Here is a 13,385-nt window from a genome sequence, read left to right as displayed (position 1 = left end):
CAAACTGCAACCGAAGTACGTGCCCTTAGCGGGAACCGAACCCGGGTCCCTCCGGACCGCAGGCTGATGCTCTAACCACTGAGCAAAACTGGCCAGGGCTAAATCTGACCTTTTTAATATAATGTTCCTGACTTACAAGTGCTTAGTTTTATAAATCACAATGTTAATAAGCTATTATTGCGACAAAAAATGTTTTGATCTGATTAAAGGTGTTATACCTTCTTAGGATGCTCATGAATTCCTAAGTCAGTGCTTAGACCAGCTAAAAGAGGATATGGAAAAATTAAATAAAACTTGGAAGACTGAACCTGTTCCTGGAGAAGAAAATTCGCCAGATATTTCAGCCACTCGAGTATACACTTGCCCTGTTATTACTAATTTGGAGTTTGAAGTTCAGCACTCAATTATCTGTAAAGCGTAAGTAGTCTCCAAGAAACATCTTTTTTCCTTTTAATTCTTCATAGCAAGTGATTGAAGCTCTTCCGAAGGTTTTGATTCTTGTCTTCCTCTGTCATGAGAAAACAAATACAAACATCTTTTTTTAGTGTTACCTTCTCTAAAAATGCTTGGTGGGATAAGAACTAAAGAGTACTTATATTTTTTGTCATATGCTTTAGTGGTAACAGTCACTTTTTTTTTTTTTTCCTCACCCGAGGACATTTTTCCAGTTTTGGTTCAGATAGAATGGAGGGGGAGAGAGACAGAAGTATCGACGTGAAAAGGACACATCGAATGGCTGCCACCGGCACAACCCAACCAGGGCTGGGGACAAACTGTAACCACAGTACATGCCCTTAGCAGGAACCGAAGCCAGGTCTTTCTGGACCGCAGGCCAACGCTCTAACCGCTGAGCCAAACCAGCCAGGGCGTAATGGTCACTTTTGATCTACCGTGTGTGTGTGTGTGTGTGTGTGTGTGTGTGTGTGTGTGTGAATCACTGTGGAATATTGAGTTCTTTGGGATTACTTGTTCTTTTTACCCTGAAAAGACTCGCTCCTGTCAGTTACTTATTTTGTTGAACCAAATTATTTTTATTAAAAATGGGTTTTTACAAAATAAATCAAAATTTGAATTATTTTTAACTTCTGCAGTACTTTTTAACCATGTTTACCTTAGTTATTCAAATTTACTTTCTATATTTAATTTCCATTCTCATCATCTCACGTCAAAAGGTTCCATTTTGATTAATCTTCCAGTTATTGACGATAGTACATCTTTGAATACAAGTTTTCAAATACAGTGGAATTTTTCATAGTCCCTATATAAATGAGAATTAGTTCTGTGGCTTTCATACATGACTTAATACAGAATTATTCAGTCACATATAGCCTTACCCTTCAACATATTACGTATACTGTTTCATTGTATCTTGTTACTCTGTGTCTGTTAGGAGAAACCTGATGTTCTGGGTAATCTTTTTCTTCCTGAAAATCTTCCTTATTTATTGGAAATTCAGAATTTTGCTAGTTTGCATCTAGTATAGACACTTTTTGTTAATTTTGCTTTTAACATGATGGAGCTTTTTCATCTAAAGATTTGGGGTTTTCTTTAATTCAAGGAAACTACAGCAGAACTTTGGTTCTAGAACTTAATTTGTCCCAGAAGGTTGTTTGGAAACCAAATTATTTTTTCCCATTAGAAGTAATGCAAACTGAATTAATTCATTCCAGATCCCAAATAATTCTGTTTTAACTATTTTTATATATGTCTAATGTACTGTTTAATCTATAAACAAACACTTCTTTTCTTAAATTTATCAACCCCCCCCCACTAGTCTTAAACGAATCACTTTCAGCACACTTCCAGAGGTGTCTTTCAGTTCAGCATGCACCACCTTCATTTGCTGTCACCAGCTAACTGCTTTTCATTTATCCAAAACAACAGTTTTTCTACCCTGTGATCATTGTTTCTTTCATACCATTAGCCACATTAGCACTCTTGAAGGCCTCGGGGTTTTTTTTATTCCTCACCTGAGGATACTTTTCTGTTTATCATCAGATAGAGTGGAAGGGAGAGAGAGACAGACAGAGAGAAACATCGGTGTGATAGAACCACATCGACTGGTTGCTTCCCGCGTAACCAGGGCCCTGGGACAAACCACAACTAAGGTAAATGCCCTTGACCAGAAATGAACCTGCAACTCATTGGTCTGCGGGCCGATGCTCTGACCATTGAACCAAACTGGTCAGGGTGTCCTCTTTATGTTTTAAAATTGTGCTAATAGTCCATTTTGCCAGCAACAAAAGCAAAACACACAAAAATATTCACAGCACAATTTCCTGAGATGTTAACATGGGGTTTAGAGATAAACTGACCCATATTGGTGCATTCTCTTCTTTGTTTGTGGCCTGAGAGATGCTTTTTGTCATGCTGGTGTATCAGCAAGAAAGGGTTATCAGGTTTAGAACCTAAGTTTTTTCAACAACTCAGACATTTTTTCTGAGAACAGCCTGGTGGAGAACCGAATTGTTTGAGATGGGAGACATTCGAGAACTGAGGCTTGACTGTATTCTCTAAATACTGCTTTTCTTTCATTTTTTCTGGAATTTTATTTTAGAAATAGTCAACATCCATATATTAGCTTTATTTTCTGGCTTCCATATTTGTCTATTTTTTTTAAGTTGCTCAAAATGGTAGTGTTCATTGAGGTCTTTCAGCTAGAACATTCTAGTATTTTTTACTAGAATTTTGAACAGACATGTGGAATGTGGACACTATAAAAATAGTAGTTTTGCATCACTGGTTTGTGACATTTCTTACCCTCATGATTTCTTCAGCCTTTTTCCTTCCAGTGGAAAAATTACTTTTTAAAGAAAATTTCTGGGTCTTACAAATAAAGCTCATTTTCTTGTAAAAACTAGAGAGCTTATCAGCAGTTAATATGATAGCCATCCTTCTCTTTCTTTCAATGCCCTTTCTTCTTCTTTTTCATTCTCATCTGAGGATATTTTTCCGTTGATCTTTAGAGTGAGTGGGAGGGAGGGGGAGAGAGAGAGAGATATGACAGAGACACATTGATTGGCCACCTCCTGCACGACCCCAACCAGGTCCAGGGATCAAACCTGCAACCCAGGTACATGCCTCTGACTGGAATCGAACCCGAGAACCTTTGGTCCCCGGGGCCAGTGCTCTAACCACTGGGAAAAACTGGCCAGGGTCTTCCTTTTTTAAAAAAACAATTATTTTTAATCCCCACCCAAGGATATGTTTTATTTTTTCATTGATTTTAGAGAGAGAGAGTGAGAATCATTGATGTGAGAGAGAAACATCAATGTAACAAATACTGATCACTTGCATCCTGTATGCACTCCAACCAGGGATCAAACCCACAGCCCAGATATATGCCCTGACTAGGAATCAAATCCACCACCTTTTGGTGTACAGGATGATGCTCCAACCTGGCCAGGGCCCAGTGCATTTGCCAAACAAAATTTGTTCAAGTTGTAGAGAGAAGCAAAGTTTTTTTATTGTTATTTCATTTAATTGTGGAAGTATCAACCAAATTTCTTTTTCTTTTTTCTTTTTATTCATTGGTTTTAGAGAGAGCGCAACATTGATTGGTTGCCTCCAGTACGTGCCCCAACTGCTGAGCTAAACCAGCCAGGGCCCAAATTTCTCTTGATAGAAATTTTTCATTTGCCTCTGGTAGAAATGGCAATAGACAGCACAGGAAGAAAGAAGACCGTAGCATAGCAGTGGCTGCTTCACTGTGCCAACAGAATCAGCCAGGCACTCCAGTTGTGTAGCACCAAATGTTGAGTGTGCAGTTGAGATGTGTGCACCGTTGCATGAGGTGATGTGGTTCATGGGATGTAGGCATATGAGACAGCCAAGCTGAACAGTGGCCTAGGAGTTTGTCGAATTCGGAGGCAACAAGGCTATGTGGGGTCACAGCCACAGTGGCGCAGCTGTCTCCTCAAAGGCCTTGCCTTAGTTGCTTTATTAGTTATTTTCTTTAAGACAGTTCTTTAAACACAAAGTAGTTTCTGGCTGGAGGAAGATTTTATGTACCTTATTCCTCGAATTGTAATTTTCCATGTTTAGCCTCTTCCTTCTGGCTGTAGATTTGTTTGGCCAGTTTGTCAAGTGTACCTTTTTTTTTTTTAACTGTTATAGTTTAAGTAGACTGGTTTTCAGTTATTACATGGCATTTCAATATATTAATAATATATTCTCAAATATGAATTATGAATTCTCCATTTGATGAAATATCTAAAATTAAGTATGTAATATTCTCAATGAAACATCATTCGGCAGTCTTCCCTATCTCAGTAATGGCAGTTCCAGAAATGTGGTGTATTTCTTAACTATTTTCTTTCTCTTGCATCCCTACATCTAATTGTCAGCAAATCCTTTCAACTCTTTACAATACATCCAGAATCTGACACACACACCCACACACACCCATTTTTTTTTTACCACCTCTTCTGCTTCTACTTTGGACTAAGCTACTGTCATCTCTTGTCTGAATTGTTGCAGTTCCTTCTAAAATGGTCTTTGTGTTTCTGTCCTTGTCTCTCTCTCATCTATTTTAAACACATTAGTCGAAGTGATCCATTTTAAGTGGAAATTAGTTCATGTCAGCCCTCTGCTGCTTATAGCCCTTAAAATAAAAGCTGAAATCCTTACTATGATCTACAGAACTCCTTAAGATCTGATTTTGAGCAACCTCTCTCCCCTAGTTAACTTGCTGGCTTCATCTCCTACCATTCACCCCTTTGCTCATTTGGTTCTAATCAAACTAGCTTCTTACCTTTTTACAAAAATGCCAGGAACTTGGTAGCTCAGGGCCTTTCCACATGTCAAGAAAGTACATACATATTTGCAATTGAGGTTTTACCTGTACTGATTTAATAAGGGTTAAAGTAAGCATGTCTTAAGTGTTATATATTTCTTATACCTAGTCATAGTCTGTCAGTACTGCATAAGTTCTGTGGGGGAACAGTGTTTCTGAAGTGTATTTGTATTTATTTTGCATTGCAGTTAGGCTTCTGAATGCTTACATTGTCTTTTATTCTTACAGATGTGGAGAGATTATTCCCAAAAGAGAACAGTTTAATGACCTCTCCATTGACCTCCCTCGAAGGAAAAAGCCACTCCCTCCACGTTCAATTCAAGATTCTCTAGATCTTTTCTTTAGGGTAAGTAGTATCTTTTGGTATTTCTACGTAACTAAATTTTATGTATCATAGAACATTATATTGAAGTTGGTTTAAGGCCGAGTTTGGACAAAATTACTTGCAGGAAAACAAATGAGAAATATTTATAAGTGATATTTATATTTTAAAGCTTGATAAATCTGATTATTAGCTCATTGAAGAAAATTGATTGCTTAAGTAATTAAACATTTGACTCAGCCAGTGTTTTAGACAATCTTAGAAGCAGTTATTTGTAAATGAATATTAGTTTGAAGCATAAGAAATGACATGCTAAAATTTGGTAATGTGGATTAAAATTGGAGACACTATGTAAAGTGAGTATACTGAGACCTGAGGAATAAAAAATGCTCTGCTTTTCTTAGGTTGTATGTACACTATTAGAAACAACACAGAAGAGTCATGTTTATCCAGAGTTGTAAATAAATATTTGTGTCTGTGATACACTGTTACTGATAACCTGGGGCATAATTGGACCTGTTGTGTAGCAGTCCTTATAACTGATGGTAATTTGCCAGGATCACCCTTTGTCTTTTTAATAGTGGTTTTGTTTGTTGTGGCAAATAGGCAGGATTGTCTTCCTAAGGTTAAAAAACTTCTGTTCTTTAAATGATGAACATTTAGCTCCACCCAAAGATAAATACTCTGCTTTTCTTTTTGTTTTAATCATTCCTTACTATTCCTGTTATTATCATAGAATTTGAAGCTTTTCCTGTGTCTCTTTTACCCCCATTTTTTAAGGATTTCTTGTTTCAGTTTTCTCTAGGTTATGATATCCACCCCAAACTTTGGTCCTTTTAGAGCAGTTGTTCTTAGTGGGCTGTTACCAGAAGATTGAGTTCCATTATAAGAAAGGGGTAGCGTTACACCTAACAGACCAGGAACTCCGCCTAACCTGAAGGTGATCTTATCTCTGCTATGGCCAAATGTTAAGTCTGGATATACTCTTGGCAGTGGTTTTTGTGTATGTATTCATGGGGAAAAAGTTGAGAATCTACTACTGTAGAATCTGGTTACTGTCATAAATCGAGGCATTTCCTTTATATAAAAGGAAATTAGGAATTCAAAAATAACTATATTTTGAGGATTAGGTCTTAATTTAGTAAGGTTTGTGACTCTAGATACATTTAAACTGGACACAATTTAAAACTTCTCATTCCACTGAAGTAGTATGACTAGAGAAGATTAGTAGCATTTAATGGGATAATGCTAACTCGGCTCCATGCTTCTTTATTTTTGCCTCTTGTCTTTTTACAGGCAGAAGAAATTGAGTATTCCTGTGAGAAGTGTAATGGGAAGTGTGCTCTTGTCAGGCACAAATTTAACAGGCTGCCCAGGTAAAATTAGTTGCTCTTTAATTTTTCTTTTTTCTTTGTTGTTGTTCAGATAGAGTGGGAGGCAGAGAGAGAGAAACATCAATGTGAGAGAGGCACATTGACCGGCTGGCTGCCTCCTGCACGACCCCAACCAGGGCCTAGGATGAACTGCAACCGAGGTACATGCCCATGACTGGAATTGAACCCGTGACTCATTATTCCGCGGGCCAACACTCTAACCGCTAAGCCAAATCGGCCAGGGCTAATTTTTCTTAAATGAGTTTTACCAGAATGGGTTGGTAAAGAAGGTCAGCAAAGCTGAGATATGAAGAGGGTAGAGGATAGACAGCTAGAACGCAGAAGAAAGGAGGAGGATTTGGAATGTTGAAGGAACTTCAGAGTCCCAAGTGATGGTAACAAGAGGACTTAGCTGGTGAGACTCTGGAATAATGATAGAGAAAGTGAGTCGATTTTGTTTTCCATTGAATTTTAGAGAAGAAGGGAGGGAGGGAGAGACAGACAGACAGAAACATCAATGTGAGAGAGATACATGGATTGGTTTCCTCCTGTACATACCCCGACCAGGGCAGCCCAGGTACATGCCTTTGTCCTGAATTGAGCCCGTGACCCTTTGGTTCAAGGGCCAACGCTCTAACTGCTGAACCAAACCAGCCAGGGCTGTTATAATTTTTTGTTGTGTTGTGCTGTAACTCCTCTCTCTCTTATCCCAAACTTTAGTAAAAATCTGCTACAGACACATACATGTGTGTATGAAAATAAAATAGGAAGAGTAATTTTTCTGCAATTTGTGTATTCCTTATTCAGAGGATCTTATAAGTTGGTAAATTTTCTGTAATAACAATTCTGAATTAGGAATGATATTAACTTACCTTGTATTAGTTTTCTATAAACAAATGTAAAACCACACTAGTTAGAAGAATTATTATGTGATTATAGGACAGCTTTATTTATTTTTTATCCTCACCCGAGGACATTTTTCTGTTTTTTGTTCAGATAGCGTAGGAGAGAGAGAGAAATATTGACATGAACGGGACACATCAAGTGGTTGCCACCTGCATGGCCCAACCAGGGTCGGGGACAAACTGCAACTGAGGTACATGCCCTTAGTGGGAACTGAACTCAGATCTCTCTGGACCACAGGCCAATGCTCTAACAGCTGAGCCAAACTGGCCTGGGCTATAAGACAAGTTTTAGTTCTTTCCAAGAATAGATCTCAACCATAAACAAGGTTATTATTAACATTAAGTTTTTGTTGTTGTTTTTTTTTTAATTTTATTTTTGTTACAGGTGTTTTCTCCTTTTTTACCCCATTGACACCCTCCTCCCCATCCCCCCTGCCCCATCCCCGGCTTTGTTGTCCATGTTCATTGGTTATGCATACATGCATGTAAGATCTGTGGTTTATCTCTTCCTACCCCCACCACCCCCTCTTCTGAGGGTTGTCAGTCTGTACCCTACTATCGTGTTTCAGGGTCTACCCTATTCCTCAGACTGTTATATTCATTATATTCCATATGTAAGTGAGATCATGTGGTATTTGTCTTTTTTTGCTTGGCTTGTTTCACTTAGGATAATACTTTCCAGGCCCCTCCATGTGGTCTCAAAGGATAAGAGATCTTTCTTACAGCTGCATAGTACTCCATTGTGTATATGTACCACTGCTTTTTTATCCATTCGTCTACTGATGGACACTTGGGCTGTTTCCAGATTTTAGCTATTGTAAATAGTGCTGCTATGAACATGGGGGTACATATATTCTTTCTGATTGGTGTTTCAGGCTTCTTAGGGTATATTCCTAGAAGCGGGATCACTGGGTCAAATGGAAGTTCAATTTTTAATTTTTTGACGTAACACCATATTGTTTTCCATAGTGGCTGCACCAGTCTGCATTCCCACCAGCAGTGCACTAGAGTCCCCTTTTCTCCACACTGTCGCCAACACTTGATGATTTGTTGATGGCGGCTGTTCTGACAGGTGTGAGGTGATACCTCATTGTTGTTTTAATTTGCATCTCTCTGATGATTAGTAATGTTGAGCATTTCTTCATGTCTCTTGGCCATTTGTATGTCCTGTTTGGAGAGGTGCGTATTCAGCTCCTCTGCCCATTTTTTAATTGGAGACTTTGTCTTCCTTTTGTTGAGTTGTATGAGTATTCTATATATTTTGGAAATTAACCCCTTATCTGTTGAATCATTGGCAGTGATGTTCTCCCATACAGTGGGTTGCCTTTCCATTTTGATGGTTGTTTCTTTTGCTGTGCAGAAGCTTTTCAGTTTGATGTAGTCCCATGTGTTCATTTTTTTCTTTGTTTCTGTTGCCTTAGGTGATGTATCAGTGAAAATTCTGCTGCATATGATGTCCGAAATTTTGTTGCCTACATTTTCTTCTAGAATTTTTATGGATTCACGGGTCACATTTAAGTCTTTTATTCATTTTGAGTTTATTTTTGTGTAAGGTGTAAGTTGATGGTCTAGTTTCATTTTTTTGCATGTAGCTGTCCAATTTTCCCAACACCATATATTAAAGAGGCTGTCTTTACTCTACTGTATGCTCTTGCCACCTTTGTCAAATATTAATTGACCATATTGCCTTGGGTTCATTTCTGGGTTCTCTAGTCTGTACCACTGGTCCATATTGCTGTGATCCCACCTACTTTGTCCTTTTTCAAAATTGCTGTGGCTATTCGGGGTCTTTTTTGGTTCCATATGAACTTTTGAAGTATTTGTCCTAGTTCTGTGAAGTATGTCGTTGGTATTTTGATGGGGATTGCATTGAATCTATAGATTGCTTTGAGTAATATGGACATTTTAATAATGTTAATTCTTCCAATCCATGAACAAGGTATGTCCTTCCACTTTTTTATATCTTCCTCTATTTCTTTTTTCAATGTCCTGTAGTGTTCTGGAAATAGGTCCATTACTTCTTTGGTTAAGTTTATTCCTAGGTATCTTAATTTTTTTGCCGCGATGGTAAATGGGATTGTTTTTTCAGTTTCTCTTTCTGTGAGTTCATCATTGGTGTATAAAAATGCCATCGATTTCTTGACATTAATTTTGTATCCTGCTACTTTACCAAATTCATTTATTAAGTCTAATAGATTTTTGATGGAATCTTTTCTATGTATGTTTTTCTATGTATAAAATCATGTTGTCTGCAAATAATGACAGTTTCACTTCCTCCTTTCCAATTTGGATCCCTTTTATTTTTTCTTTATGTCTGATTGCTGTGGCTAAGACTTCCAGTACAATGTTAAATAAGAGTGGCGAAAGTGGACATCCCTGTCTTGTTCCTGTTCTTAATGGAAATGTTTTTAGTTTTTGCCCATTGAGTATGATGTTGGCTGTAGGTCTTTCATATATGGCCTTTATTATGTCGAGATATGATCCCTCTATTCCCACATTGCTGAGCGTTTTTATCAGAAATGGATGCTGGATTTTGTCAAATGCTTTTTCAGCGTCTATTGATATGATCATGTGTTTTCTATTCTTCATTTTGTTTATGTGGTCTATCACATTTATTGATTTGTGAATATTGTAACAGCCCTGCATGCCTGGGATGAATCCCACTTGGTCATGGTGAATAATTTTTTTGATGTATTGCTGGATCCGATTTGCTAGTATTTTGTTCAGAGTTTTGGCGTCTATGTTCATCATGTATATTGGCCTGTAGTTTTCTTTCTTTGTAGTGTCTTTTTCTGGTTTTGGAATTAGAATTATGCTGGTTTCATAAAACGAGTTTGGAAGTCTTCCTTCTTGACCTTTTTGAAATAGTTTGAGGAGAATGGGTGTTAGTTCTTTGAATGTTCAGTAAAACTCCCCTGTGAAGCCATGTGGGCCTGGGCTTTTGTTTGCTGGGAGAGTCTTGATTACCTCTTCAATTTCCTTAGTTGTTATTGGTCCGTTCAAGTTTTCTATCTCTTCCCAGTCCAGTTTTGGGAGACTGTGTGTTTCTAGAAATTTGTCCATTTTGCTTAGATTGTCAAATTTATTGCCATATAATTGTTATAGTAGCTGGTAACGATCTTTTGTATTTCTGTGGTGTCAGTTGTTACTTCTCCTCTTTCGTTTCTGATTTTGTGCATTTGGGTTCTCTCTCTTTGTTTCTTGGTGAGTCTAGCTAAGGGTCCATCAATCTTGCTTATCTTTTCGAAAAACCAGCTCTTTCTTTTATTGATCCTTTGAATTGTTTTTTTGGTCTTTATGTCATTTATTTCTGCTCTGATCTTTACTATTTTCTTTCTTGTACTTGCTCTGGGGTTTTCTTTTTGTTTGCTTTCTAATTCTTTAAGTTGTGAGGTTAGACAATCAAGTAGAAATTTTTCTTGTTTCTTGAGGTAGGCCTGTAGTAGTGCCATGAACTTCCCTCTCAGAATTGCTTTTGCTGCAGCCTATAGATTTTGTGTTGTGTGTTCATTTTCATTGTTTTCCAGGAAGTTTTTAATTTCTTCCTTGATCTCCTCGGTGACCCATTCATTGTTTAATAAAATGCTAGTTAGCCTCCATGTGTTCAAATGTCTTTGCATGTTTTTGTTGCAATTGATTTCTAGTTTCATGCCATTGTGATCTGAGAAGATGCTTGATATGATTTCAATCTTCTTGAACTTGTAGAGATTTAGTTTGTATCCTATCATGTGGTCTGTCTTTGAGAATGTCCCGTGTGCACTTGAGAAGAATGTGAATTCTGTAGTTTTGGGGTGTAATTCTCTGTAGATATCTATTAAATCCATTTGGTCTAGTGCTTCATTTAGAGTCTCTGTTTCCTTGCTAATTTTTTGTCTAGAGGATCTATCCAGTGGTGTCAACGGGTGTTGAAGTCCCCTGCTATGATTGTATTGCTCTCGATTTCTCCTTTGAAGTCCTCCAAAAGATTTTTAATATATTTTGGTGCTCCTATATTGGGTGCATATATGTTTATCAAGGTTATATCTTCCTGTTGGATAGATCCTTTCAATATTATGTAGTGGCTTTCTTTGTCTCTAGTTATGGTCTTCATTTTGAAATTTATTTTATCAGATATGAGTATTGCTACCCCAGGTTTTTTTTTTGCTTTCTGTTTGCTTGGAAAATTTTTTTCCATCCCTTCACTTTCAGTCTATGTGAGTCTTTTGTTGGGAGGTGGGTCTCTTGTAAACAACATATAGATGAGTCATGCTTTCTTATCCAATCAGCTACTCTGTGTCTTTTTATCGGAGCATTCAGTCCATTTACATTTAAGCTGATTATTGATATGTACTTATTTATTGCCATTTTTGTTTAGTTTGGTTATATTTTTCTTCCTATTCTACTAATTACAACAGTCCTTTTAACATTTCTTGTAGAGCTGGTTTGGTACTAATGTATTTTCTTAGCCTTTTTTTTGTCTTGGAAGCTCTTTATTTGACCTTCTATTTTGAATGACAGCCTTGCTGGGTAGAGTAGTCTTGGATTCAGATCCTTGTATTTCATGACCTTGATTATTTCATGCCATTCCCTTCTGGCCTGTAGTGTTTCTTGTGAGAAGTCAGCTGAGAGCCTTATGGGGTTTCCTTTGTAGGTAACCTGTTGTTTATCTCTTGGTGCTTTTAGGATTCTCTCTTTGTTTTTAAATTTTCTCATTTTAATTACTATGTGTGTTGGTGTGGGCCTGTTTGGGTTCTTCTTACTTGGGGCTCTCTGTGCTTCTTGAACTTGAATGCCTTCTTCCTTCACCAAATTAGGGAAGTTTTCTGTCACTATTTCTTTGAATATATTCACTAAACCTTGCTCATTTTCTTCTTCTTCGGGGACTCCTATGATGCGAATATTATTACGTTTCCAGTTGTTCCACAGTTCTCTTAAGCTGTCTTCCTGTTTTTTAATCGTTTTTTTCCTTTTGGTTTTCTGATTGGTTGATTTTTTTTTCTACCCTGTCTTCTAATTCGCTGATCCGGTCCTCAGCTTCCTCTACTCTGCTCTTTAGACCTTGCAATGTGTTCTTTATTTCTGATATATCACTCTTGATCTCTTCCTGGTGGTTTTTAATTTCCAATTGGTTTATTTTCAGCATCTCTATGTCTTTACTCATGCTGTTGAGCTTCCTCAAGATCATGGCTCTGAATTCTAGCTCTGTTAACATGCCCAACTGCTCCACATTGATATCTTCTCCAGTGGAGGTCTCTTGTTCTTTCATTTGGCTTTTTTTTTCTGTGTTTCACCATTTTGGCTATCATAGTGGGCTTTGGAGCCTGCCAAGTTTTCCCTGTGGGTATTGGTGTTCTGCTGTTTGTGGCTCCCTCTTCTGGGTTTAGATGAGCGAGGGAGGACCCATGTTAAACACCACTGTCAAGTCTTACTGTCCTGGTTAGAGTTGCTAGTGCAGGAATGGTCCTGTTTTCCTCTAGCTTTTTGCCTGGAGGCTAGCAGTCCCGGTTACTTGAAGAGTTTTGGGTTGTCAGTTGATTGAAAAACTCCCTCAGGTGCTCAGCATAAGGGGATTTCCCGAGGGTGGGGCAGATGCTGGTTGTTAGTAAGCCTAAATTTGCATTTCAGTGACCCACCTGGGTTGATTTGAATCTCGAGAGGTGGGCTTCTGCCTCTCCCCAGAGCCCTGGGAAGGAGCAATATAGCCACCGTCCTGCGTGGCTGCAACTCTGCAAAAGCTCTGAACGCCCTCCAAATCCCGAGTGTCCCCACACAGCTCCAGTCTGTCCTCCCTCTGCCTCAGCCCAAGGTGATTGGCTGTGGCTATTTTAGCCTCTGTCCTGGCTGTAAGCCGCTTGGGACTTTAACCGGAGGGCGCGCCTCTCATAGCTGAGGCCGCTGCCAAGCTGCCGACCATGGGCTCCCAGCCCCCGTCTCGCACCTTCACAAGCCTACCAGGATTGAGTCAGTATCCCTGGTTATATGGTCCTCGCAAGCTGCTTTTCTGTTGCTTT

General features: G+C 38.4%; 1 protein-coding gene across 10 annotated transcripts in view; it reads left to right on the top strand.

Annotated features, from left to right (window-relative positions):
• The window catches only part of USP37 (ubiquitin specific peptidase 37), a 78,895-nt gene that overhangs the window by 35,200 nt on the left and 30,310 nt on the right, over positions 1–13,385 (top strand). For all 10 annotated transcript variants that reach the window (XM_036253969.1, XM_036253964.1, XM_036253963.1 and 7 more), the window contains 3 exons: positions 227–417; positions 5,024–5,141; positions 6,414–6,493. In XM_036253969.1, coding sequence (XP_036109862.1) covers positions 227–417; positions 5,024–5,141; positions 6,414–6,493 — 389 coding nt within the window. The remainder of the gene's footprint in view (positions 1–226; positions 418–5,023; positions 5,142–6,413; positions 6,494–13,385) is intronic.

Source organism: Molossus molossus, unplaced genomic scaffold, assembly GCF_014108415.1.
Source record: "Molossus molossus isolate mMolMol1 unplaced genomic scaffold, mMolMol1.p scaffold_m16_p_11, whole genome shotgun sequence".
NCBI classification, from domain to species: Eukaryota; Metazoa; Chordata; class Mammalia; order Chiroptera; family Molossidae; genus Molossus; species Molossus molossus.
Note: the sequence above shows the minus strand (reverse complement) of the source record. Positions and strands in the feature narration are given on the sequence as shown.